The sequence below is a fragment of the Hylobates moloch genome, unplaced genomic scaffold (assembly GCF_009828535.3).
Source record: "Hylobates moloch isolate HMO894 unplaced genomic scaffold, HMol_V3 SCAFFOLD_2, whole genome shotgun sequence".
Classification (NCBI taxonomy): Eukaryota; Metazoa; Chordata; class Mammalia; order Primates; family Hylobatidae; genus Hylobates; species Hylobates moloch.
The window spans coordinates 93,000,860-93,024,629 of record NW_026652277.1 but is presented as its reverse complement, the minus strand read 5'-3'; the positions used below and the strand labels follow the sequence as shown (position 1 = coordinate 93,024,629).

The 23,770-nt window shown below is 43.8% G+C and overlaps 1 protein-coding gene across 1 annotated transcript in view; it reads right to left on the bottom strand.

Moving 5' to 3' along the window:
* The window catches only part of B3GAT2 (beta-1,3-glucuronyltransferase 2), an 80,557-nt gene that overhangs the window by 7,454 nt on the left and 49,333 nt on the right, over positions 1-23,770 (bottom strand). The window contains exon 2 of the mRNA XM_032153879.2: positions 21,774-21,918. Within this exon, the coding sequence (XP_032009770.1) occupies positions 21,774-21,918 (145 nt within the window). The remainder of the gene's footprint in view (positions 1-21,773; positions 21,919-23,770) is intronic.

The window sequence follows — 23,770 nt, the reverse complement described above, 5'->3', positions numbered from 1 at the left end:
CAAATAAGAACTAGTTCCGGTTTCCAAACGATGACTTTTGGCAACAAGACTTTTATAGTTTGGCCACAAGAAAGATACTAACAGCTTTTTCTCTGTAATAATAATTCTGGGTAGTTGTCCTAGAGTATTGGGCTCTTGACACACGTTTAGTGTTACCAATACCTATCAGGTAATTTCAAAAGCCTCTCTTTCCCCCCACTTTAAACAATAAGAAAAAGATTTCAACTTTCAAATTAAAAAGTATATACACACAGTGCAGTCATGGAACTTGCTGGAGAAAGATATGTGTGGGACCTCCTCTAATTCTGAGCTGGCCAACTCTCCTTTCATACCTCTTCCTAGCAACGCATACACTGCCTTTTGGAATGTTGTGTGTTTCCATCTTTCCTGCCCACCACCCCTCCTTACTGGGACATAATTCACATATATTAAAACTTGTCCTTTCATATGGTATGATTAAGGGGGTTTTAGCATATTCATAACTCTGGGAACCAATTTTTTTTTTTTTTTTTCTTTTTTTATTATACTTTAGGGTTTTAGGGTACATGTGCACAATGTGACAATGTGCAGGTTTGTTACATATGTATCCATGTGCCATGTTGATTTCCTGCACCCATTAACTCGTCCTTTAGCATTAGGTGTATCTCCTAATGCTGTCCCTCCCCCCTCCCCCCACCCCACAACAGTCCCCGGAGTGTGATGTTCCCCTTCCTGTGTCCATGAGTTCTCATTGTTCAATTCCCACCTATGAGTGAGAACATGCGGTGTTTGGTTTTTTGTCCTTGCGATAGTTTACTGAGAATGATGTTTTCCAGTTTCATCCATGTCCCTACAAAGGACACGAACTCATCATTTTTTATGGCTGCATAGTATTCCATGGTGTATATGTGCCACATTTTCTTAATCCAGTCTATCGTTGTTGGACATTTGGGTTGGTTCCAACTCTTTGCTATTGTGAATAGTGCCGCAATAAACATACGTGTGCATGTGTCTTTATAGCAGCATGATTTATAGTCCTTTGGGTATATACCCAGTAATGGGATGGCTGGGTCAAATGGTATTTCTAGTTCGAGATCCCTGAGGAATCGCCACACTGACTTCCACAATGGTTGAACTAGTTTACAGTCCCACCAACAGTGTAAAAGTGTTCCTATTTCTCCACATCCTCTCCAGCACCTGTTGTTTCCTGATTTTTTAATGATGGCCATTCTAACTGGTGTAAGATGGTATCTCACTGTGGTTTTGATTTGCATTTCTCTGATGGCCAGTGATGATGAGCATTTCTTCATGTGTTTTTTGGCTGCATAAATGTCTTCTTTTGAGAAGTGTCTGTTCATGTCCTCTGCCCACTTTTTGATGGGGTTGTTTGTTTTTTTCTTGTAAATTTGTTTGAGTTCATTGTAGATTCTGGATATTAGCCCTTTGTCAGATGAGTAGGTTGTGAAAATTTTCTCCCATTCTGTAGGTTGCCTGTTCACTCTGATGATAGTTTCTTTTGCTGTGCAGAAGCTCTTTAGTTTAATGAGATCCCATTTGTCGATTTTGGCTTTTGTTGCCATTGCTTTTGGTGTTTTAGACATGAAGTCCTTGCCCACGCCTATGTCTTGAATGGTATTGCCTAGGTTTTCTTGTAGGATTTTAATGGTTTTAGGTCTAACATATAAGTCTTTAATCTATCTTGAATTAATTTTTGTATAAGGTGTAAGGAAGGGATCCAGTTGCAGCTTTCTACATATGGCTAGCCAGTTTTCCCAGCACCATTTATTAAATAGGGAATCCTTTCCCCATTTCTTGTTTTTGTCAGGTTTGTCAAAGATCAGATAGTTGTAGCTATGCGGCATCATTTCTGAGGGCTCTGTTCTGTTCCATTGATCTATGTCTCTGTTGTGGTACCAGTACCATGCTGTTTTGGTTACTGTAGCCTTGTAGTATAGTTTAAAGTCAGGTAGCGTGATGCCTCCAGCCTTGTTCTTTTGGCTTAGGATTGACTTGGCGATGCGGGCTCTTTTTTGGTTCCATATGAACTTTAAAGTAGTTTTTTCCAATTCTGTGAAGAAAGTCATTGGTAGCTTGATGGGGATGGCATTGAATCTATAAATTACCTTGGGCAGTATGGCCATTTTCACGATATTGATTCTTCCAACCCATGAGCATGGAATGTTCTTCCATTTGTTTGTATCCTCTTTGATTTCATTGAGCAGTGGTTTGTAGTTCTCCTTGAAGAGGTCCTTCACATCCCTTGTAAGTTGGATTCCTAGGTATTTTATTCTCTTTGAAGCAATTGTGAATGGGAGTTCACTCATGATTTGGCTCTCTGTTTGTCTGTTATTGGTGTACAAGAATGCTTGTGATTTTTGTACATTAATTTTGTATCCTGAGACTTTGCTGAAGTTGCTAATCAGCTTAAGGAGATTTTGGGCTGAGACAATGGGGTTTTCTAGATATACAATCATGTCATCTGCAAACAGGGACAATTTGACTTCCTCTTTTCCTAATTGAATACCCTTTATTTCCTTCTCCTGCCTGATTGCAATTTATTGAGAGTTTTTAGCATGAAGGGTTGTTGAATTTTGTCAAAGGCCTTTTCTGCATCTATTGAGATAATCATGTGGTTTTTGTCTTTAGTTCTGTTTATATGCTGGATTACATTTATTGATTTGTGTATGTTGAACCAGCCTTGCATCCCAGGGATGAAGCCCACTTGATCATGGTGGATAAGCTTTTTGATGTGCTGCTGGATTCGGTTTGCCAGTATTTTATTGAGGATTTTTGCATCAATGTTCATCAAGGATATTGGTCTAAAATTCTCTTTTTTGGTTGTGTCTCTGTCCGGCTTTGGTATCAGGATGATGCTGGCCTCATGAAATGAGTTAGGGAAGATTCTCTGTTTTTCTATTGATTGGAATAGTTTCAGAAGGAATGGTACCAGTTCCTCCTTGTACCTCTGGTAGAATTCGGCTGTGAATCCATCTGGTCCTGGGCTCTTTTTGGTTGGTAAGCTATTGATTATTGCCACAATTTCAGAGCCTGTTATTGGTCTATTCGGAGATTCAAGTTCTTCCTGGTTTAGTCTTGGGAGGGTGTATGTGTCGAGAAATTTATCCATTTCTTCTAGATTTTCTAGTTTATTTGCATAGAGGTGTTTGTAGTATTCTCTAATGGTAGTTTGTATTTCTATGGGATCAGTGGTGATATCCCCTTTATCATTTTTTATTACGTCTATTTGATTCTTCTCTCTTTTCTTATTAGTCTTGCTAGCGGTCTATCAATTTTGTTGATCTTCTCAAAAAACCAGCTCCTGGATTCATTAATTTTTGAAAGGTTTTTTTTGTCTCTATGTCCTTCAGTTCTGCTCTGATTTTAGTTATTTCTTGCCTTCTGCTAACTTTTGAATGTGTTTGCTCTTGCTTTTCTAGTTCTTTTAATTGTGATGTTAGGGTGTCAATTTTGGATCTTTCCTGCTTTCTCTTGTGGGCATTTAGTGCTATAATTTTCCCTCTACACACTGCTTTGAATGTATCCCAGAGATTCTGGTATGTTGTGTCTTTGTTCTCATTGGTTTCAAAGAACATCTTTATTTCTGCCTTCATTTCATTATGTACCCAGTAGTCATTCAGGAGCAGGTTGTTCAGTTTCCATGTAGTTGAGCGGTTTTGAGTGAGTTTCTTAATCCTGAGCTCTAGTTTGATTGCACTGTGGTCTGAGAGACAGTTTGTTATAATTTCTGTTCTTTTACATTTGCTGAGGAGAGCTTTACTTCCAACTATGTGGTCAATTTTGGAATAGGTGTGGTGTGGTGCTGAAAAAAATGTATATTCTGTTGATTTGGGGTGCAGAGTTCTGTAGATGTCTATTAGGTCCACTTGGTGCAGAGCTGAGTTCAACTCCTGGGTATTCTTGTTAACTTTCTGTCTCGTTGATCTGTGTAATGTTGACAGTGGGGTGTTAAAGTCTCCCATTATTATTGTGTGAGAGTGTAACTCTCTTTGTAGGTCACTCAGGACTTGCTTTATGAATGTGGGTGCTCCTGTATTGGGTGCATATATATTTAGGATAGTTAGCTCTTCTTGTTGAATTGATCCCTTTACCATTATGTAATGGCCTTCTTTGTCTCTTTTGATCTTTGTTTGTTTAAAGTCTGTTTTATCAGAGACCAGGATTGCAACCCCTGCCTTTTTGTTTTCCATTTGCTTGATGGATCTTCCTCCATCCTTTTATTTTGAGGCTATGTGTGTGTCTGCAGGTGAGATGGGTTTCCTGAATACAGCACACTGATGGGTCTTGACTCTTTATCCAATTTGCCAGTCTGTGTCTTTTAATTGGAGCATTTAGTCCACATTTACATTTAAAGTTAATATGGTTATGTGTGAATTTGATCCTATCATTATGATGTTAGCTGGTTATTTTGCTCGTTCGTTGATGCAGTTTCTTCCTAGCCTCAATGGTCTTTACAATTTGGCATGATTTTGCAGTGGCTGGTACCGGTTGTTCCTTTCCATGTTTAGTGCTTCCTTCAGGAGCTCTTTTAGGGCAGGCCTGGTGGTGACAAAATCTCTCAGCATTTGCTTGTCTGTGAAGTATTTTATTTCTCCTTCACCTGTGAAGCTTAGTTTGGCTGGATATGAAATTCTGGGTTGAAAATTCTTTTCTTTAAGAATGTTGAATATTGGCCCCCACTCTCTTCTGGCTTGTAGAGTTTCTGCTGAGAGATTAGCTGTTAGTCTGATGGGCTTCCCTTTGTGGGTAACCCGACCTTTCTCTCTGGCTGCTCTTAACATTTTTTCCTTCATTTCAAGTTTGGTGAATCTGACAATTATGTGTCTTGGAGTTGCTCTTCTCGAGGAGTATCTTTGTGGCGTTCTCTGTATTTCCTGAATCTGAATGTTGGCCTGCTTTGCTAGATTGGGGAAGTTCTCCTGGATAATATCCTGCAGAGTGTTTTCCAACTTGGTTCCATTCTCCCTGTCACTTTCAGGTGCACCAATCAGACGTAGATTTGGTCTTTTCACATAGTCCCATATTTCTTGGAGGCTTTGTTCACTTCTTTTTATTCTTTTTTCTCTAAACTTCCCTTCTCGCTTCATTTCATTTCATCCTCCATCACTGATACCCTTTCTTCCAGTTGATCGCATCGGCTCCTGAGGCTTCTGCATTCCTCACATAGTTCTCAAGCCTTGGCTTTCAGCTCCATCAGCTGCTTTAAGCACTTCTCTGTATTGGTTATTCTAGTTATACATTCATCTAAATTTTTTTCAAAGTTTTTAACTTCTTTGCCTTTGGTTTGAATTTCCTCCTGTAGCTCAGAGTAGTTTGATCATCTGAAGCCTTCTTCTCTCAACTCATCAAAGTCATTCTCCATCCAGCTTTGTTCCGTTGCTGGTCAGGAACTGTGTTCCTTTGGAGGAGGAAAGGTGCTCTGCTTTTTAGACTTTCCAGTTTTTCTGCTTTGTTTTTTCCTCGTCTTGTGGTTTTATCTACTTTTGGTCTTTGATGATGGTGATGTACAGATGGGTTTTTGGTGTGGATGTCCTTTCTGTTTGTTAGTTTTCCTTCTACCAGACAGGACCCTCAGCTGCAGGTCTGTTGGAGTTTGCTAGAGGTCCACTCCAGACCCTGTTTGCCTGGGTATCAGCAGCAGAGGCTGCAGAACAGTGGATTTTCATGAACCGCAAATGCTGCTGCCTGATCATTCCTCTGGAAGTTTTGTCTCAGAGGAGTACCCGGCCAAGTGAGGTGTCAGTCTGCCCCTACTTGGGAGTGCCTCCCAGTTAGGCTGCTCAGGGGGTCAGGGACCCACTTTAGGAGGTAGTCTGCCCATTCTCAGATCTCCAGATGCATGCTGGGAGAACCACTACTCTCTTCAAAGCTGTCAGACAGGGACATTTAAGTCTGCAGAGGTTACTGCTGTCTTTTTGTTTGTCTGTGCCCTGCCCCCAGAGGTGGAGCCTACAGAGGCAGGCAGGCCTCTTTGAGCTGTGGTGGGCTCCACCCCGTTTGAGCTTCCTGGCTCCTTTGTTTACCTAAGGAAGCCTGGGCAATGGCAGACGCCCCTCCCCCAGCCTTGCTGCCGCCTTGCAGTTTGATCTAAGACTGCTGTGCTAGCAATCAGCGAGACTCCGTGGGCATAGGACCCTCCGAGCCAGGTGGGGGATATAATCTCCTGGTGTACCATTTTTTTAGCCCGTTGGAAAAGTGCAGTATTAGGGTGGGAGTGACCTGATTTTCCAGGTGCCATCTGTCACCCCTTTCTTTGACTAGGAAAGGGAACTCCCTGACCGCTTGCACTTCCCGAGTGAGGCAATGCCTCGCCTTGCTTCGGCTTGCGCATGGTGTGCTGCACCCACTGTCCTGTGCCCACTGTCTGGCACTCCCTAGTGAGATGAACCTGGTACCTCAGATGGAAATGCAGAAATCACCTGTCTTCTGTGTCGCTCACCCTGGGAGCTGTAGACCGGAGCTTTTCCTATTCAGCCATCTTGGCTCCCTCTTAAGGAGCTTTTAAGGAACTGATTTTTCTCTTATCATCATGAATTAAAGCCTCTCTCTGCCCCCCTCCCCCCTACCTTTTTGAATGAGACTACATCTGCTAGTGGGCACCTATTCTCCCATTTCCTATCCTCTCCCTCACCAGCAGGCATTGAAACATACCAACGTTTTTATTTGAAAACTTCATTTTCACTTTGCTTCTCCTATTTCCAGATTCCAACAAATAGCTTTAAACTTCACAATCATGTTAGTTACTATCCACTTTTAATCATAAAAATTGCCACTTTTGTTGCTTACTACTTTATCTGGTACAGCAATCTTCCTGTTTTTTAGTTTCTTATTCTAATTCACATTCACTTTGGCTAAAGTGCTTTCCTTAAGTGACTTTGTTTTTTTTGTTGTTGTTTGTTTTTTTGAGAAAAATATTTGAAATGTCTCTTTTGCCCTCACATAGACATAATGATTTCACGGGGTACAAAATCCTAGGATCCATTTCTTTTCTTCAGAACTCTAAACACCTTTCTCCATTATTCTGCATCATTCAGTGTTATCGAAAAAAACCTGATGCTAGTCTGATTTTTCCCTCCTTCACAGAGAAGCAGTTTTCCCCCTGACCCCCTCTAAATACTCTTGGGATTGTTTTGTTTATTATTAAATCCTGGCACAGTTGTTCTAAACTTGGGATACATTCATTCGTTCATTCACTCAACAAAAACATACATACCAGGCAAACTGCCAGGGACTGGGGAGAAGGTGGTAAGCAAAATCAGTCATGATCTGCATCTTAGAGTCATTGTAGCCCACGTGCAGTCTTGTCAGGGAGGTGGAATGTTGGCTAATGGTGCAGGTGCACACTCAGTGGTGAGTGCTATGAAGGACGGGTGCAAGTGCTATGTGAAGAAATCTGACCCTCCAGGGTGGACCAAGGATGATTAAGCTGGAATCTGAAGGATGGAGTGGGAGAGGCAGGTGGGTCGCGGAAAGAGCCTTCCAGGCAGAGACAAGTACACGTGATGGCGGGATTGTGAGGTGGGACAGCAAGCCCCTGAAGCTGAGTGCACAGAGAACACAAGGGAAATGACTTGAGCGAGGCTCGGGGGTGGGGATGCCCAACCATGCAGGGCCTGGGAGGCCATGGAGAAATGAAGTGCAAGGGAAGCTGCAGAAATGTTTTAAGCTGGAGCCTAACGGGTCAGGGAGCATACTATTGGGGATAAGAAATGAAGCTGTGGAGCTAGTTAGGAGGTTACTGCTGGTCCAGGTAAGAGATGATGGGGCGTGGGGGTGGGGGTGGGGGTGGAGGCAGCAATGTGGCAGAGGAGGTAGAGAGAGAGACTGGAGTGGTAAACTGGACCAACTGTGAAGCTTTCACGGGGTAGCTGCATACCTGCACATTCTAAGAATTAAGAGTAGTGGTGGCAGTGATGGTTGGCTTAACAGCAGCTACGTTTTAGGAAACATTCACAGTGAACCAGGCCTTGTTCTAGGTGCTCTGTCTGTATTAACCTGCTTAATCCTCACAGTGACCCCACTAGGTAGATACTATTACTACCATAATTTACAAATGAAGAAACGGAGGCACAGGAAGGCTAAGTAAGTAACTTGCCTAAAAGCTCACTCTGAGGAAGTAGCAGAGCCCAAATTCAAACCTGGCAATAGAACCACTCTCAAAACTCAAGTATTACAGGAGCTTGTATCCTGTTTCTTTCTGATTTTTAGAGACAGGGTCTCACTCTGTCACCCAGACTGGAGTGCAGTGGCACGACTGTAGCCTCGAATCCCCTGGGCTCAAGTGATCCTTCTGGCTTAGCCTCCCAAGTAGCTAGGACTACAGTGTGCACCACCACAGCTGGCTAAATTTTTTTTTTTTTAAACAGAATCTTGCTCTGTCACCCAGGCTGGAGTGCAGTGGGATGATCTCAGCTCACTGTAACCTCTGCCTCCCGGGTTCCAACAATCCTCCTGCCTCAGCCTCCCGAGTAACTGGGATCGCAGGCATGTGCCACCATGCCCAGCCAATTTTTATATTTTTAGTAGAGATGGGGTTTTACCATGTTGGCCAGGCTGGTGGTCTCAAACTCCTGGCCTCAAACGATTCTCCTGCCTTGGCCTTCCAATGTGCTGGGATTACAGATGTGAGCCACCACAACCAGCCCTGTTTCTTTCTTGATATTTCATATATATTTATTTTCTAATTCTGAAACTCTTACTGAGCATGCTGGATTTATAAGTCTCCTTCCACTGACATTTCTATTTCTTTGTACTTTTGCTTCTATTTTGGAAGAATTTCTGGAGGAGGGCTTTGGGATCCACTTCTCTGCATTGCAACCCCAACAGTATCACTGACACACACAGCCTCGATGCTGTCACCCTCTCACATGAGGTTATTCCAGCAGTCATGCCTTTTATTTATAGAAATCCTTGCTCTCCAATGACTCTTTCCTCATAGCTGCTGGCTCTTATTTTATGATGCCACATATTTTAAAATCTGAGAATGAACTCTAGAATTTTTAAAAGCTCTCTCTTGATTCCTATACTCTTTCAGTGGGAACTCCTGTGTCTTGGTTTACTTTTTTAAATTATCTACTCATATTTGCAAACAGAATTCAAGGCTGAACAGCATTGATGGCTTGTATTGGTCTTTGTCAGCAATTGTGAGAGGCTTTATTTTAGGCACACCTGTGGCCACTTTGAGCAGTTTCCACAGAAAAGCCAGGAAGTTACTCAGGGAAACTCAACGCTTTAGAGGGGGCTTCCCCAGTGGGCTGTGATAGAGCTTTTCCCTCCATGTTAATGGGAGGAAACTGCCCAGAAGTCAGGCAGAACAGGAGCCTACTACACAGCCCCCACCTGATGTGGGGGCATTCTCTGCCAAGCGAGGAAGCTGTGTAGGGGCTTGATGGCATGTGTCTGAGGCATGGCCCCCTTCAGACCACTGCATCTCTGCACTCTGAGAATAGGGGTGTCCAGGGGCTCCCATGAGGACACCATCCTCTTACTTCTCATATGATCCCCCTCCTCTGTCTGTCGGTCCATCCAAACTTAGCCTCACATTTCTCCCAGAAGCTTCATTGTACATGTCCTTTTCTGTTTTCCAGCATGGTTTTAGATATTTTCCTACTTTCTAATCTTGGTCTTTTTAATGGATGGAGGAATGTAGAAATGGTAAAACTTATTACAGTTAATTATAAAAAAGACCATACTCTGCCCCCATCCCTCAACCATTCTGGATAAATGAAGGTTTGTTATTCTTTCTCTAACAGCAGACTACAGCTTAAGAACTCAAACTATAAAACTCTTAGAAGACAACGAGGAAAGCTTCATGAGATTGGATTCAGCAGTGACTTCTTAGATATGACATCAAAAGCACAGACGACAAAAGATCAAATAGGTGGGCCAGGTGTGGTGGCTCACACCTGTAATCCCAGCACTTTCGGAGGCTGAGGTGGGCAGATCACGAGGTCAGGAGATCGAGACCATACTGGCTAACATGGTGAAACCCCGTCTCTACTAAAAATACGAAAAATTAGCCAGGCATGGTGGCGGTGCCTGTAGTCCCAGCTACTCAGGAGGCTGAGGCAGGAGAATGGCGTGAACCTGGGAGGTGGAGCTTGCAGTGAGCCGAGATCATGCCACTGCACTCCAGCCTGGGGGACACAGCGAGACTACACCTCAAAAAACAAAAAATAAAAGTAAATAAGTCAAATAGATAAACTAGACTTCTTCCAAAACTAAAGCATTAGTGCATTAAAGGACAGTATCAACAGAGTGGAAAAGGTAACCCACAGAATGGGAAAAATATTTGTAAATAGCATATCTGATAAAGGATTAATACCCAAAATATAAAGAATTTCTACAGCTCAGCAACAATAAACCAAACAACTCAATTCAAAAATGGGCAAAGTCCAAGATGACTGATATACAAAGAGGAGACAGCGGAGAATGCATGCCGCAGAGGCGAGGCCATCTGCGAGCAAGGAGAGGCCTCAAGGGAACCCACATGCTGACACCTTGACCTTGGACCTCCAGCCCCCAGAACTGTGAGAAAATCCATTTCTGTTGGTGAAGCCAAATAAATACATAAACATTTTATAGAAGTGTATAAAGGACTTGAACAGACATTTCTCTAAGAAAGATGTATGAATGGCCAAGAAGCACATGAAGTGCAAATCGAAACCAGAATGAGATACCACTTCATCCCCATTAGGGTGGCTATTATTAAAAAAACTAATACAACACAACAGAAGCAAGTAAGTATTAGTGAGGATCTGGAGAATTTGGAACCCTCCTGCATTGCCGCAGAGAGTGTAAAATGATGCAGCTGCTGTAGAAAATAGTATGGTGATTCTTCAAAAAATTTAAACAAAAAATTACCTGTGATCCAACAGTTCTACTTTGGACACCCAAAAGAATCTAAAGCAGGGCTCGAACAGATATCTGTGCACCAATGTTTACAGCAACATTATTCACAGCAGCCAAAAGGTGGAAACAACCCAAACGTCCATGGCTGTATGAATGGATAAATGAAATGTGGTCTATACGTAACAATGGAGCAATGGAGTATTAGTAGCCTTAAAAAGGAATGAAATTCTGAAACATAATATGAATGAACCTTAAAGATATTTTGCTCAATAAGCAAAAAAAAAAAAGGGGGGGAACAAATATGATTCCACTTATATGAGGTACCTAGAATAGTCTAATTCATTGAGACAGAGTAGAATTGTGGTAACCAGGAGCTAAGGGGAGGGGCAAATCAGGTGTTATTGTTTAGTGAGCATAGAATTTTGGTTCAATGATGGAAAAGGTGTGCAGTTGGACAGTGGTTATGGTTGCATAACAATGTGAATGAATTGAATACCACTGAACTGTCCACTTCAAAATGGTTAAAATGGTAAATTTTATGTTATGTATATTTCACCACAATAAAAACACAGATTAAACTTGCATTCCCAATGAATACAGGCAATCTTTTTATATTGTTGCTGGTGTTTTTCAGTTATTATGATTAAAAGATTCCTGTCCTATGCTCAAATTCTCTTCTTGCTTGAGCAATGGAAGAAGTATTTTCTATGGAAGTGACTCTATTGAGCATTCCCAAACTCTGTCATGAGGTTATCCCATCTGAGATGGACGCAGGGGGTGGCCTGGGAAAGGACTGTGACCACTGAGGGACGATAACGAGCCACAGGAAGAAATAGTCGCTTCTGATCACGTTCGCCCGCCGCTCTTACTCCTGGGTGCACTTCAGAATCACCTCAAGACTCAAAAAAAAAAAAAAGACCCGCAACCACACAAATACCAGGCCTCACCCTCAGAGACTATATGGTCTCTCTGCTCCTAGGTGGAGCTCAGGTGTGGGTGTTTTTTCAAAGCCCCTTGCCATTTTGATGCGAAGCCATGGGGAGACCCGCTGAATTAGACCCTCCTCAGAGAGCTCTGGAGTACAACTCGGCATCCCCTTTTATACCTCCACCATTAAATAATGGCAATGTTGTCCCAGAAGCGACAAGGTTTAAGTCTTAATTTTGATAATCCTTACACTAGAAAAGGAAAACATGTTAAAATTCATGAATTCAGCAAACATTTGTTCAAGCTATTACCATCAGGGACTGTGCCCGGCCTGGAGATGCAGGGAGACCCGAGCGCCCTCCTAGTGTACTCCCGGGTTAGCAAGGCGGCCAGGGGCAGGGAGGACACTGACATGAGCGCCACCTTGTAGAAATATTCATAAATGCATAAGCCAAGGATTCTAGGGGAAAATGTAGAAAGGGGCATCCACGTGTGATGGAAAATCAGGAAAAACTTCCCAGAAAAAGCGATTCCTGCCTCATCAATGAGTCTGGAAGAGTAACTAGAAATTATCTAGGCAAACGTGAGAAGGAAAGTGACATTCCATATCCTAGGCTGGAGGGCAGTGTGTGCCACTTTTGGTTTAATCAGGCCCATCAGCTTGGGGCAATGCCGACTGACCACGGCGGTTGGCCTGAGGGATTTAAAATTGAGGTGAACTGATGTGCAGAGTGTTTGGGGTCAGGGTGATTACAGCTGCTCAGGGAGCCCAGGAAGAATGCCTGCAAGCCTTAACTTCTGAAGCCAGTGCAGAAAAATGTGTAGTAGTCACAGCAAACAACCTGCATGCCAAAGAGAGAAGTGGTCTGCACCCCGGCCCCCACGTTAGCAGTGCAGGGCAACAACCCTTAATCCGAATTATTTACATGGGTAAAATAAATAATACCTCTTTAATAGATTCTAGATGAAAATATTAGCTACAGATGCTCTCCTAGGGACTCTTAGGAAAGCCGAGGTGGTGAAAAAGGACATTTGCCCCCTTGTGACTTGATTAGAAAGCATGAGAATCATTCTTTTAAATCCTTCCCCAGGTGCCATCAGGAATTTGCATATTGAATACTTGTCTCGTGGTCTACATAGACTCACCTACAGGGACAAGCGGCACTCACATGGCACCAAACGCCTTGCAAATCTCAACGTTACAAATGGCATTTTCTTCTGAAAGCTCAAGTGCTGTTTGTTTAGTTTTTCAGCTGGGAAGTTTTAACAACGAACACATATCTGCTCCTAAACAACTCTTTAATGATCTTTTTTGGCTTTGATTTTCTCCTGTTGATCACTCTCTTTTGGGGGTATTTAATCTAAAGTAAGGGCTAGCGTTTATCTCAGCATGCCATCCTGCATGCTGAGCCAATTCATCGAATGATAATGAGCACAGGTCCACCAGCCAGAAGAGAAATGAAGTTCATCATGAGCCCACAGCGGAGTTCCAATGTTCTTAAGTACTACCGTTAAGAGTGATCTCGCATAGCTACATGTGGGTGCAGATTCAAATATACACAGAACAGCAGGAACTTCTGTATGTATTCATTTTACGTCAACCTCAACACAACCCAGAAAGCTGGTGCTATGATCCCTCATCTACAGGTATTAGGAAGAAACAGATATTCCCCTAGATCTTCAGGCTGCACAGCCTGTATGTGTCAGAGCAGGACTGGAGGATGAGTGATTCTTCCACCCTGCAGCTACCTGCATGGACCTAACCACTGTGATAATCAAACAAAACATTGACCTAATTCATCAAAATAAATGTGTGAGCCAGCTGAACCCAAAGGCACAGTGTTGTTTCTTGGTTAAGAGTGACATTCACCAAGTGTCTACAATGTTCTACTCCTGGCTGCTTCGCACGTGATGTCTGATTTTGTGAAAAATTTCATTTTCCCTGTTCTGCAGATGAAGAAACCAAGAAACTGTTCTGCAGGCTCAGAGACCAAGAACTCAGTGACTTGGCTGTAGGTAGGTGAGCTGGAGACCATCTCTGTAGACACACTGACCTGACTCTGAATCCCAGACAACTCACTTAGCATACCTAGGCCTCGGGCTCCTTATATGTAAGTGGGGATAATAAAACTAGCATATTGCTTGCACAGCTGAGTGAGGATTCATGAAGAAAGAACACAGAATGCTTCCGAATGCCTGATGCTTGGTAAATGCTCAGCAAATAATATATAATTATTGAGTCTGCTGGACATCCTGATAGAAAGGAAAACTTCAGGTTTTCAAAATTTTTAGTCCTGGAATGAATGTTTTATTCCATTGAAATCTTGAGGGGATCTCCAATATGTAAACGCAGTGCTGCTAGAATTGAGGTGGACAGAGGCCTGGAAACCCCTCTCCCCACTTCCCCTTCAGCCTTGAAAGGCCTCTGCAGAGCCCTCCCTCTCCACGTCCACCCCACCTGACTCCACGGCCAGCTGCTCCAGAGCAAGCACCCTGAGTATGAGCACACAGATGCACAGGTGCTCCTTGCCCCACACGCCCACCTCTACCCAGCACAGCCCTGGCCACAGCACATGCAGACAGGACCAGACAGTACCGTGGGCATCAAATCCCTGCAAGTCTCTAAATTGCACCATGTTCTAGAAATAGATTAAAAACTGAGCAGCAGGCTGCCTATTGCCCCAACACTCTGCCACCTGACCCTGTGGTTCTATAAGTTGTTGGGACAGAATTACCACCCCCTGGCAGCTGCAGTCCTCTCCTGGTGACAATCACACTGTATCAATCCAAGGACAAAGTCCCAAGCTGGTCCCTAGATCCTGCACTAAAAGGTACCACATGACACATCAAGTCACTCTACTGAGAACACTCAGTAACTTTATAGTTCTCATAGAAAACATTCACGTGTGGAAAACAGCACACTTAAATCGCGAATGACTCCAAAGTGGCAGGAAGACAATTCCCTCCATTTTCTTGCAGTATTTATATTCATGAAGCAAAGTAAAATGTCATTAATTTTGACTGCTCATTTGGCTTTGATGATCATCTGATCCAGGCTGGGCTGAAGCTGATCACAGCATTATCTACTGAGATAAAGTCTGCCAAATAAATTAATCCAGGCAAAATTCCTTGTTGACAAACACTTGAGATGAAGGAGACCTGGAATAGCTGTCATTCCCATGTCCCTGCAGAGAGCCCACAGAAAGCAGGCTTCAGCAACCTGCCCAGAGTGATCCCTCAGCCCCCTCCAGTTTCACGGTCATCATTTATAATTTTTTAAAGGTTTGCCTGGTAAACTTGTAGCAGGGAAAGCTGCTCTGGGATAGTGCAGTCACTCAGCCCCACTCACAGGCTGGGGCTATGGGAAACCTGGTGCTGGGATTGGGCAAGGAGTGGAGGGCAGGATAGTCCGGCTTCTGCCTACAGGAAGGATGCATTCTGGGAGTCGGGGTGGTGGAGTCTCAACAATTATAATGAGAGATGTACAACCACTGCGGCAAGGTGCAGAGGTATGGCAGGCTGAGAGAACAGCACGTTACAACGCGGGAGGAGCTATCTTAATTGAAGCGTCAGCAAAACCTTCCCCAAGAAGGCAGCCTTTAAGCTGAGATTTGAAGGATGAGTAGGGCTGAATGAGGAAGGGGCATTTCCAGGCAGGGGCATCAGTACAGGCCCCAAAGGGAAGGGTAGAATGTGCTGGAGGAAGTGATCTCTGCCCGCAAAGATTGAGTAGAGGGGAACAAGAATAGTAAGGTGGGCAGGGGTGGGCCGGGCAGGGCCTGGCAGGTGCCAGTGACAAGGAATTGTTTATTCCAAGAGCATGAGTAGCCCCTGAAGAGCTGTGAGCAAGGGACTGCCAAGAATCCGGTTTGCATTCCTGAAAGATTCCTCCTGCTTCGAGGTGGAGTGGACACGGGAGAGGGCAGGTATAGAGACAGGAGGCCCAGGCAGGCGTGACCACTGTCTTCCTCACTTCCAGCCTCGACACCCTCCACCGGGACGACACACCCACAGTGAATCCTGAGCTTGAAAACTTCAGTCAGGTGATGTGTGTGTTTTTTTTCCCTAATATGTGGACTCCTATTTTACACAAAATAGGTGTTCTGGTTAAAAGAATGTTTTAATTACCCAACATCACTGTATTTTCTGCACATAAATTATGACTCAAAGGATAATACAAACTACACCAATTAAAATTAACCAAACTTAAATTTAATACATCATTTATCACCATACCATACAACAGAAAAAGGTGTTAAAAAGATCTAAGTGTCTGCTGATTTATGAGTATAATCTGAAAAGGCTGCTAAAATTTTCTAAGTCCCTAATAACTGTGGTATTTAAGACCCTCCTCTCACCTCCCAGCCCCCTGTGGGCTCATTACCCAGATGGCTGCCTGAGCCTCCAGGCCCAGCCCTCCTCCCCCATTCATCCCGCACCTGCCAACATGTGGTTCTCAAACTGTATTTCTAATCACATCAGTCCCCTACTTGAAAAATGTCAAGACTCTCCAGTGTCCACAGAAATGAAGAAAAATTTCTCATCTTAGCACTCAGTCCTCACCATCTGACCCCAGCTTGCCCTTCCCAAGAGCTACACATACCCTGGGATAACTTGTTCCAAAAACACACCCTGCCCATAATCCCTCCCTGCCCTGGCCTGGGCCTAGCACTGAAGGTGCCTCTCAGATACCACCTCTTCCCAAGACCTTTCCTGAAACTCCCCCAGTGGCTGTGGTTTTCTCTTTAAATGTAACCCCCAAACATTCCACTTGTACTCATTTTCGACCCAACGATATATCTGCCATGCTCTTGTAGCCATTCTCTCTCTGCTAGACACAAAACTCCTTGAGGCGAGCGGCTGCTACGTTCAGTGTGTGTGGAATTCAGCCAAATGTCACTTCTCCCTCTATTAACATTTGGCGGATGGTCAATTCCAACAACTGGCCCCTCCACCTTCCTGGCCCTTGGCTTCCTTTCTTATCTCACCCTTTTTCTGGGAGTCAGAGGTGACTCTATCTAGGTGAACCTGTTCATCTAAGGTGTTGATCTCCCCTCATTTCCTCTCCTTTGGGACTTTCAACACTTATCACTTCTTAAAACTTCAATTTCTCCCTCTCCATCATTAAAGAAAGAAGAAAAAGCTGTTCTACCCCTTGAAACTGCCACCATCTCTCTTTCCTACTCATTTGCTGCCGCATTTCTTGAAAGAGTTGTCTCCTGGCCCCCCTGCCTCCTAGTCATGCTCTCCACCCCCACTCTCCACCCACTCGCCACAAAAGTCAGGGCCTTTTAAGCCTCCATTGAATAGAAACTACCACCAACTGGAAAGCTGGTGATGGGCCATAGGCGAGGAGGGGTTGGCTGCCGACAGAAGACAAGTATAACCAGGTGCACCGCCTTACACAACCTCAGTCCTTAGAATCAGAACTTGTCAAAATCACACAACCCTCGAGTTGGAGGGGACCTCAGTGGCCATTGCACCCTTCCTCTTCCTAACCCACACCTCCTGGCCACTCATCATCACAACATCCTTTCAAATCCCTGTCCAGCCAGCATAGAACCTCCCCAAGCCTTTCCCAGATCAAATCTCTCTCCCTCTGCTCCATTAGAAACCCTTTTTTTTTTTTTTGAAACAGTCTCCCTGTGTCACCCAGGCTGGAGTGCAGAGGCGCAATCTCGGCTCACTGCAACCTCCACCTCCTGGGTTCAAGTGATTCTCATGTCTCAGCCTCCTGAGTAGCTGGGATTATAGGCGTTTGCCACCACACCCAGCTAATTTTTGTATTTTTAGTAGAGACGGGGTTTCACCATGTTGGCCAGGCTGGTCTTGAACTCCTGCCTCAGCTTCCCAAAGTGCTGAGATTATAGGTGTTAGCCACCGTGCCCGGCCAGAAACCTAACTTTGCTCAGACCATTTTGCTTCCAGCTGTCTTTCTCCCATACTCACCAAGGGTCCTCCTCTTCCCACATCCAACAACGGACTTCATCATTCATCCACCCCTTCTCTCCAGTGACCTCGTCACTGTCCCCCCAACACCCTCTTGCTGGGCCTTGTCTCTTTCCCTGGCTCCTCTCCTGCAGTCACTTTAAATGCCTGCCCCCAGGATGCAATCCGAGGCTGCCACAGAGTCTCCCTGTGGGAGCACATCCATCCCCAGGGCTTTGACACACCCTGGTCCACAGGACTCCAGACCAGAAAACTAAGCCTTCCTAGACTTCACCTGTATGAGGAAAAGGCACCGAAGACCTGTATGCTCCCAGCCTGCTCCTTCCACCTGGTCCCGCTGGCCTGTGTGTCACTTCATTTGGCTGGTCCTGACTTGCATTCTTTATAACACTGATTACAATGATAATTTGTATAATTATAGTACTCTCCTGAGTTCTGTGAGTCATTCTAGCAAATTAGCAAACCTGCGGAGATTGTGGGAAACATCCAGTGCAGTCAGTTGATCAGAAGTGCAGGTGGCCTGGGACTCTCCAGCGCGTGAGGGGTATGTGAAGTAAGGGCAGTGTTGTTGGAGACTGTGCCCTCTAACCTGTGGGGTCTGCACCAACTCCAGGTGGTGTCAGAATCTAACTGCAGTACACCTAGTTGTGTTTTTAGCAGAATAAAGTACCTACTGTGTGCCAGCAACTCAACTGGGAACTGCATATACTGTCATTAATGGAGCACCGTGTCCCATGGGCCACATCCTAGAATTAATAATAAGGCACATGCCAATGTTGAAAATTCCTAATAAATATCTGTTTTAAGTTCTCAACTTGAACAAATCTACACCTCCTGGTGAGGGTGAAGACTGATTTCAGCTCAGTTCTTTCAAGCAGTGCTTCTTACTGACACCTCCCTGGAAGTGGCTGAAGTGAGTCTGTCACTTGAAATTAACTGCCTCCCTTCAAAACAGAGCTAAAAACTTTGTGTGGACTTCCTCATTTTTAGCCAATCCTCAGATTCCTGAGGTGTAGGAATTGAATTCTGAGGCACAGAACAGTAGAAACCTCCCAGGGTCTCACTGGCTTGGCAGAGCTATGTGGCCACTGGTCAGCTTTGAAGCCAACTGCACACCACCAGTGGGGCTGCCTCCAGTGTTTTCTTTCCATCTTGTGGGCAGGCATATTAATTTTATGTAGTAATCATTATTTTAAAAAATATCCTCCAATGGAACAGAAATACTCTTAATTCTGCCATTATGGTTGTAAACATAAGATTATTTCAAGAACAATGTTTCATGTCATCTGAGAGCAAGATTTCAGTATCAGGCAAGTCCAACATGGCAATAAAATGACAGTGTAAGAACTACCAGAATGACATGAAACATCACAGTTTCAATGTTTGATACTCAAATGAGTTTCTAGTGATGGACTATGTGACGACCTCACAGAGATACAAACAGGACAGGCTCTGAGGGGCTTCTACTGAATGTGTGCAAACCCACAAATGTTCCATTTGGGCTCTTAATCCGCTTTGCAAATGCAAGACAGACCCAGGCTCCAATATGGTGCTCTCACTTGACTATCACAGAGCATTTTCAAAGTACAGCTCCTCAGACTGTCCTGGCCAGAGCAGGGATGTGGGTCCCCCACCTTTTTCTCCCCTTCTAGAGATTTTGTGTGTGTGTGTGTGTGTGTGTGTGTGTGTGTGTGTGTATGTGTGTGTGTACATGTAACTTGGAAATGAGGTGGGAAGCACCAATTGAACATGAAGGCCTAAAAAGTCTTTTCCCTCTTCCTAGAGAATAAATGAATTGTATGTGGAATCTAAACAAAGCCACAAATTTTCAAGTTAGAATCAGAACCAACTGCTTCAGAAACAGAATAATTATCCTATCAACCAAATCACTTACACTTAAAGACTTCCAAAAATATCAATAATTTACGGAAAGCTAAGATGCAAAGCAAGTTCATGTGTGAAGTGAAAAAAATTATTTAGTGTGACAAAAGTCTCCTTAGAGACACTTTATTCCTATTTTAAAACAATGATAATGAATACAGAGCAAGGAAATAATTCATATTTTATTATGATGGGTATGCTTTTAATATGCTTTGAAAATATACTGAAATGCTTAGAAAAATCCAAACATTGGTCTTGTCATGGAAAAAAGGATTCCCACAGAATTTGGCAGTCCTAGCTAGGCCAGCCCTAATGCACAAACACATACATCTTTAATTTTAGAAATATTGATGTGACCCAAATTCTGGGGGAACCAATGCAAATATTCAACGAGTCTATTTGACACCTGATCATCTACATAAAGTTCCTACATTAAAATCCAGGAAGAGTTACCCAAGTTGCCCTCACCTTGCATGATCCACGCAAGGAAATGGGCAGACATCCCACGTGTTAAGGAGGTATGTCTGGGAAGTCTGTGTTGAAACAAGGCTCTGGGAAAATCTGAAGCAAAAGTCTGTCTGCGGCTGCTTGAGCAGTCACAGTCCTCACTTAGAAGCCCAAGCTTGGGCTCTTACTTGAGAGTCCCAAGCTGGGAGGCCAGGAAAGGAGGGCTGCACTGGAGGGCCCTGGTGGTCATCTCCGGCAACTGCCTCACTTTACCCAAGAAAACTACCCCCCAGAGAAGCAGAAGGACTTTCCCTAATGTCTAAATTTTCTGCTCTAAGGTACACTTCTGGTCAGCAAGAAGCCTGATTTTCAAAAGATACACTATGCCCCATGTTTTCAGGGCCATGGACTCTGAGCAGGTCGAGGGCAGGCCTCTTTCGAGAGTCCTTGGGACCATCCAAGATGGCTCTGCTGCCTCTCCTTCTGCCTCCAGGTGGAGACCTAGACTGACATGCAAGCTCAGTTCTGGAGCTGCAAGAACTGAAGACCAAACCAAACAGCTGGAGTAAGAGAGGGATGGAGAGGTCAGGGGCCTGAGACGTGGCCTGGCTGAGGGCTGGTGCTCTGGAGATGTGTGTTCAATGTTGAGTAAAAATCTCCTATTTGTCTTCTCCCACGATGCCACGTGACAAGACCCACCACACAGCCGTCCATGAGCGCTGTGCCCCTCAGATGACTCCTGGTATTCTTCGTCCTCTGGCTCCCTCAGATTTACAGTATTGTCAGAATAAAAGTGATGAATCCAGTTCAGAAGACAGCCTCCATCCCATCAGAATTCTGAACGTGAGATCTTGACTACGGCTGGGAAATATGCACAGAAGATGGGGCAAGCACAGGCTGGCAGCCTGACAGAGCTGTGCTTCAGAGCTCAAGATTGATGAGATCAATTTTGAAGCCTTTCTGCCTTCATTTTTAGAGTATAGATGTCACTAAATTTTTTTTTTTTTTTTTTGCCTCTGAGCCTCATGTTTCAAACTCCATCCTTCCACAGTTATCACAGGCATCATTTTCTATAACCCATAGAAAATGAGTTGTTTCATGATAAAGTAGCATTTTAGAATGTGTGGTCCTACTGCAGCGCTAATTCAATTCAGTTGGTTGTTCAGGGAATAAAAACTTTAAGACAGTTATACTCAATAAATTCTTGAAATACCAGAAATCTAAGTTTATATTTTAGTATTAGATATATCAATAAAGCACTAAACTTATCAATAAGCATTAAAATGACTTGTCAATTTTTATATCATTGTTAAATTTATCAATAAACATGATATATTTTAATATATCGGTCTTCCAGAGAAGGGAGCCAAAAGGTTCCAGCTAACAGACCCCCGGAAGGCAGAAGCCAGGTCTAGCTCTCACCACCGAATCCCCAGTGGCCAACCCAGTAGCTGCCACGTAGTTGCTTGTGGGATAAAGGCACAGACAGGGGACAAAATGGAACAGAATGGACATTTTCTAATCACCCTCCAAATCAATTTCCACTTGATCTAACCAAAGAGCCTATTTTGAAGGTTTAAATATTTCATCTCCTGAATATGATATGATGTAGGGTTTTATCCAAATTTGTCTTTTAAAGCTTCCTTCATCCAGTGTATCGGTATAAACAGGAGCATAAGAACAATCCAGCAGGAACAAATGTCATCACCCACACTGCTCACCTGCCATGTCGATGGCAAAAGGCCTGTCTGCTCTCCAGCCGGTGTACCAGCCAACAACTTTGCCATTTTCCACCAGCGGACGTTCGTAGCGCCGCCCACCAACCAGGCCCACAGGCCAGACGGAGACCTTGCGAGTGGTTCGCATCTATAAAAAGGGAAAAGACATGTTTTTAAGTTTCCTTAGGAAAAAGAGGGAGGAAATGAATATGATCTATGTAGAAGTAGGGCTGGTAGTGGTGTAAGATTTCAAAAGCTGAAGGTTTCAAAACAGAATCTTTCTGCTGCTAGAGTATGGCCCCCATCTGTTAGGCTGGCTGCTGTGCCATGATCTCTACTCGGTCATAAATTGGGCTAGGGCTCAAGGTTTAGGAGAAATAAAATGGGTGTCAATATCTGGACATCACTGATTTGAAGCTAAGTTGCAACTATCAGATATTTTCCTATTTGTTTCAAAGTTGAATCTTTAAACAATACTTCTATCTTCCCAGGTGAGAAAGTTTAATTCCCCTTTAAGAAACTTCATTACTCGGGAAGAACAAAAACTTCACTCAGAGAAGTCACAGGAGCGTCCTTTCTCTGACTTTTCTATTGCTATACATATACATGTTGGCTGGGGACATTAATAATGGGATCCAGATACAGACCTGAACCTGGCTTCTTCCAGAGTGATAAAAAGAAACACACACCCTAAACATTTGCCTGCCTTTCAAGGGCAATTGGGCCAAACTAGAGACCGCTGGAATCGCTTGTCCTTGTTACACATAGTGGAATCCTGGTTAAACATGACGCTCAACTGAAAGTTACTAGCTGGATTTCTTTAAGGGGAAAGAGATGCCCACAAGAAAGCTTGCTGACATTAGGCAGCACTGTAGGAGAAAATCGCTACCACCACCTTTTTCCAGGGCTCGTGCTGAACAGCTCAAAAGGCATCTTAGCATAAACTAGAAAAAGGCGCCCCTTTCTCGGGCAGACACACCCCATGCTGCAGCCCATAGCTTGGCAAAGTACAAGCTGGACTTAAGCTCCACACACCCTCACAGCTGGGTGTGCCTTGGACGAGGTATGACCTGCACAACTGCATGAGGTGGTCTTGTTGTTGAGGTAATTATAATTTCAACAGCAGCGCTTTATCTTTTATTTGCTATAGAACTGAACTGGGTCATGATCAGTTAACCAGTGGTTAAATACTGATCATCAACCAAGGAATTTTTTATGAAAGGAAAAAAATGATATACCTGGGAAAGATTTTCAAATACAATAGAAATGAAAGTCACAATATTAAAGAGTAAAAATAATTAGAAGCTCCCATTAGCCAAGCTTCCTGGTTTTACTTATTATTATCTGACCTTGTTCCAAAAAGGGGATTTTTTTTTTTTTTTTTTTTTTTGGAGTCAGAGTCTCACTCTGTTGCCCGGGTTGGAGTGCAGTGGTGTGATCTCAGCTCACTGCAACCTCTGCCTCCTGGGTTCAAGTGATTCTCCTGCCTCAGCCTCCTGAGTAACTAGGATTACAGGTACCCACCAACACTCCTGGCTAATTCCAAAGAGAGGATTTAAGGGTATGAAGCATTCCAGGTAATGAGGTTCTCACTGCATTGGTCTGCCTCAAATCTAAAGTTACTATTTTTTATAGTCTCTATCATTTTTTCAATAAATGAACTGCGACTGTCTTGTGCTAACTCACACTAACTTTTACAATTTTTTTTTTTTAACAAGCTGAGGTACAAGTGACTGCAGAAAAGTGTTAACAAGCCCGAGACTGTTATCTTTAGAAAGGTCTGCTTGCAAGGCTTGCCCTTGGCTAGTGTCCGGGAACACGGCTTTTGAAACATTTCCTACCCTTATAAGGTTATTTTATCTGTCTGGGGCACTGAACAACTGCTTTCCTTTCAGGAATATGAAATATTGATGGGCAAGGAGTGCCTATGTGACAAGCCCTGAACAAAAACCCTGAACTCTGGAGTCTTAAGTGGGTTTCCCTAGGTATAATCCTTGTAC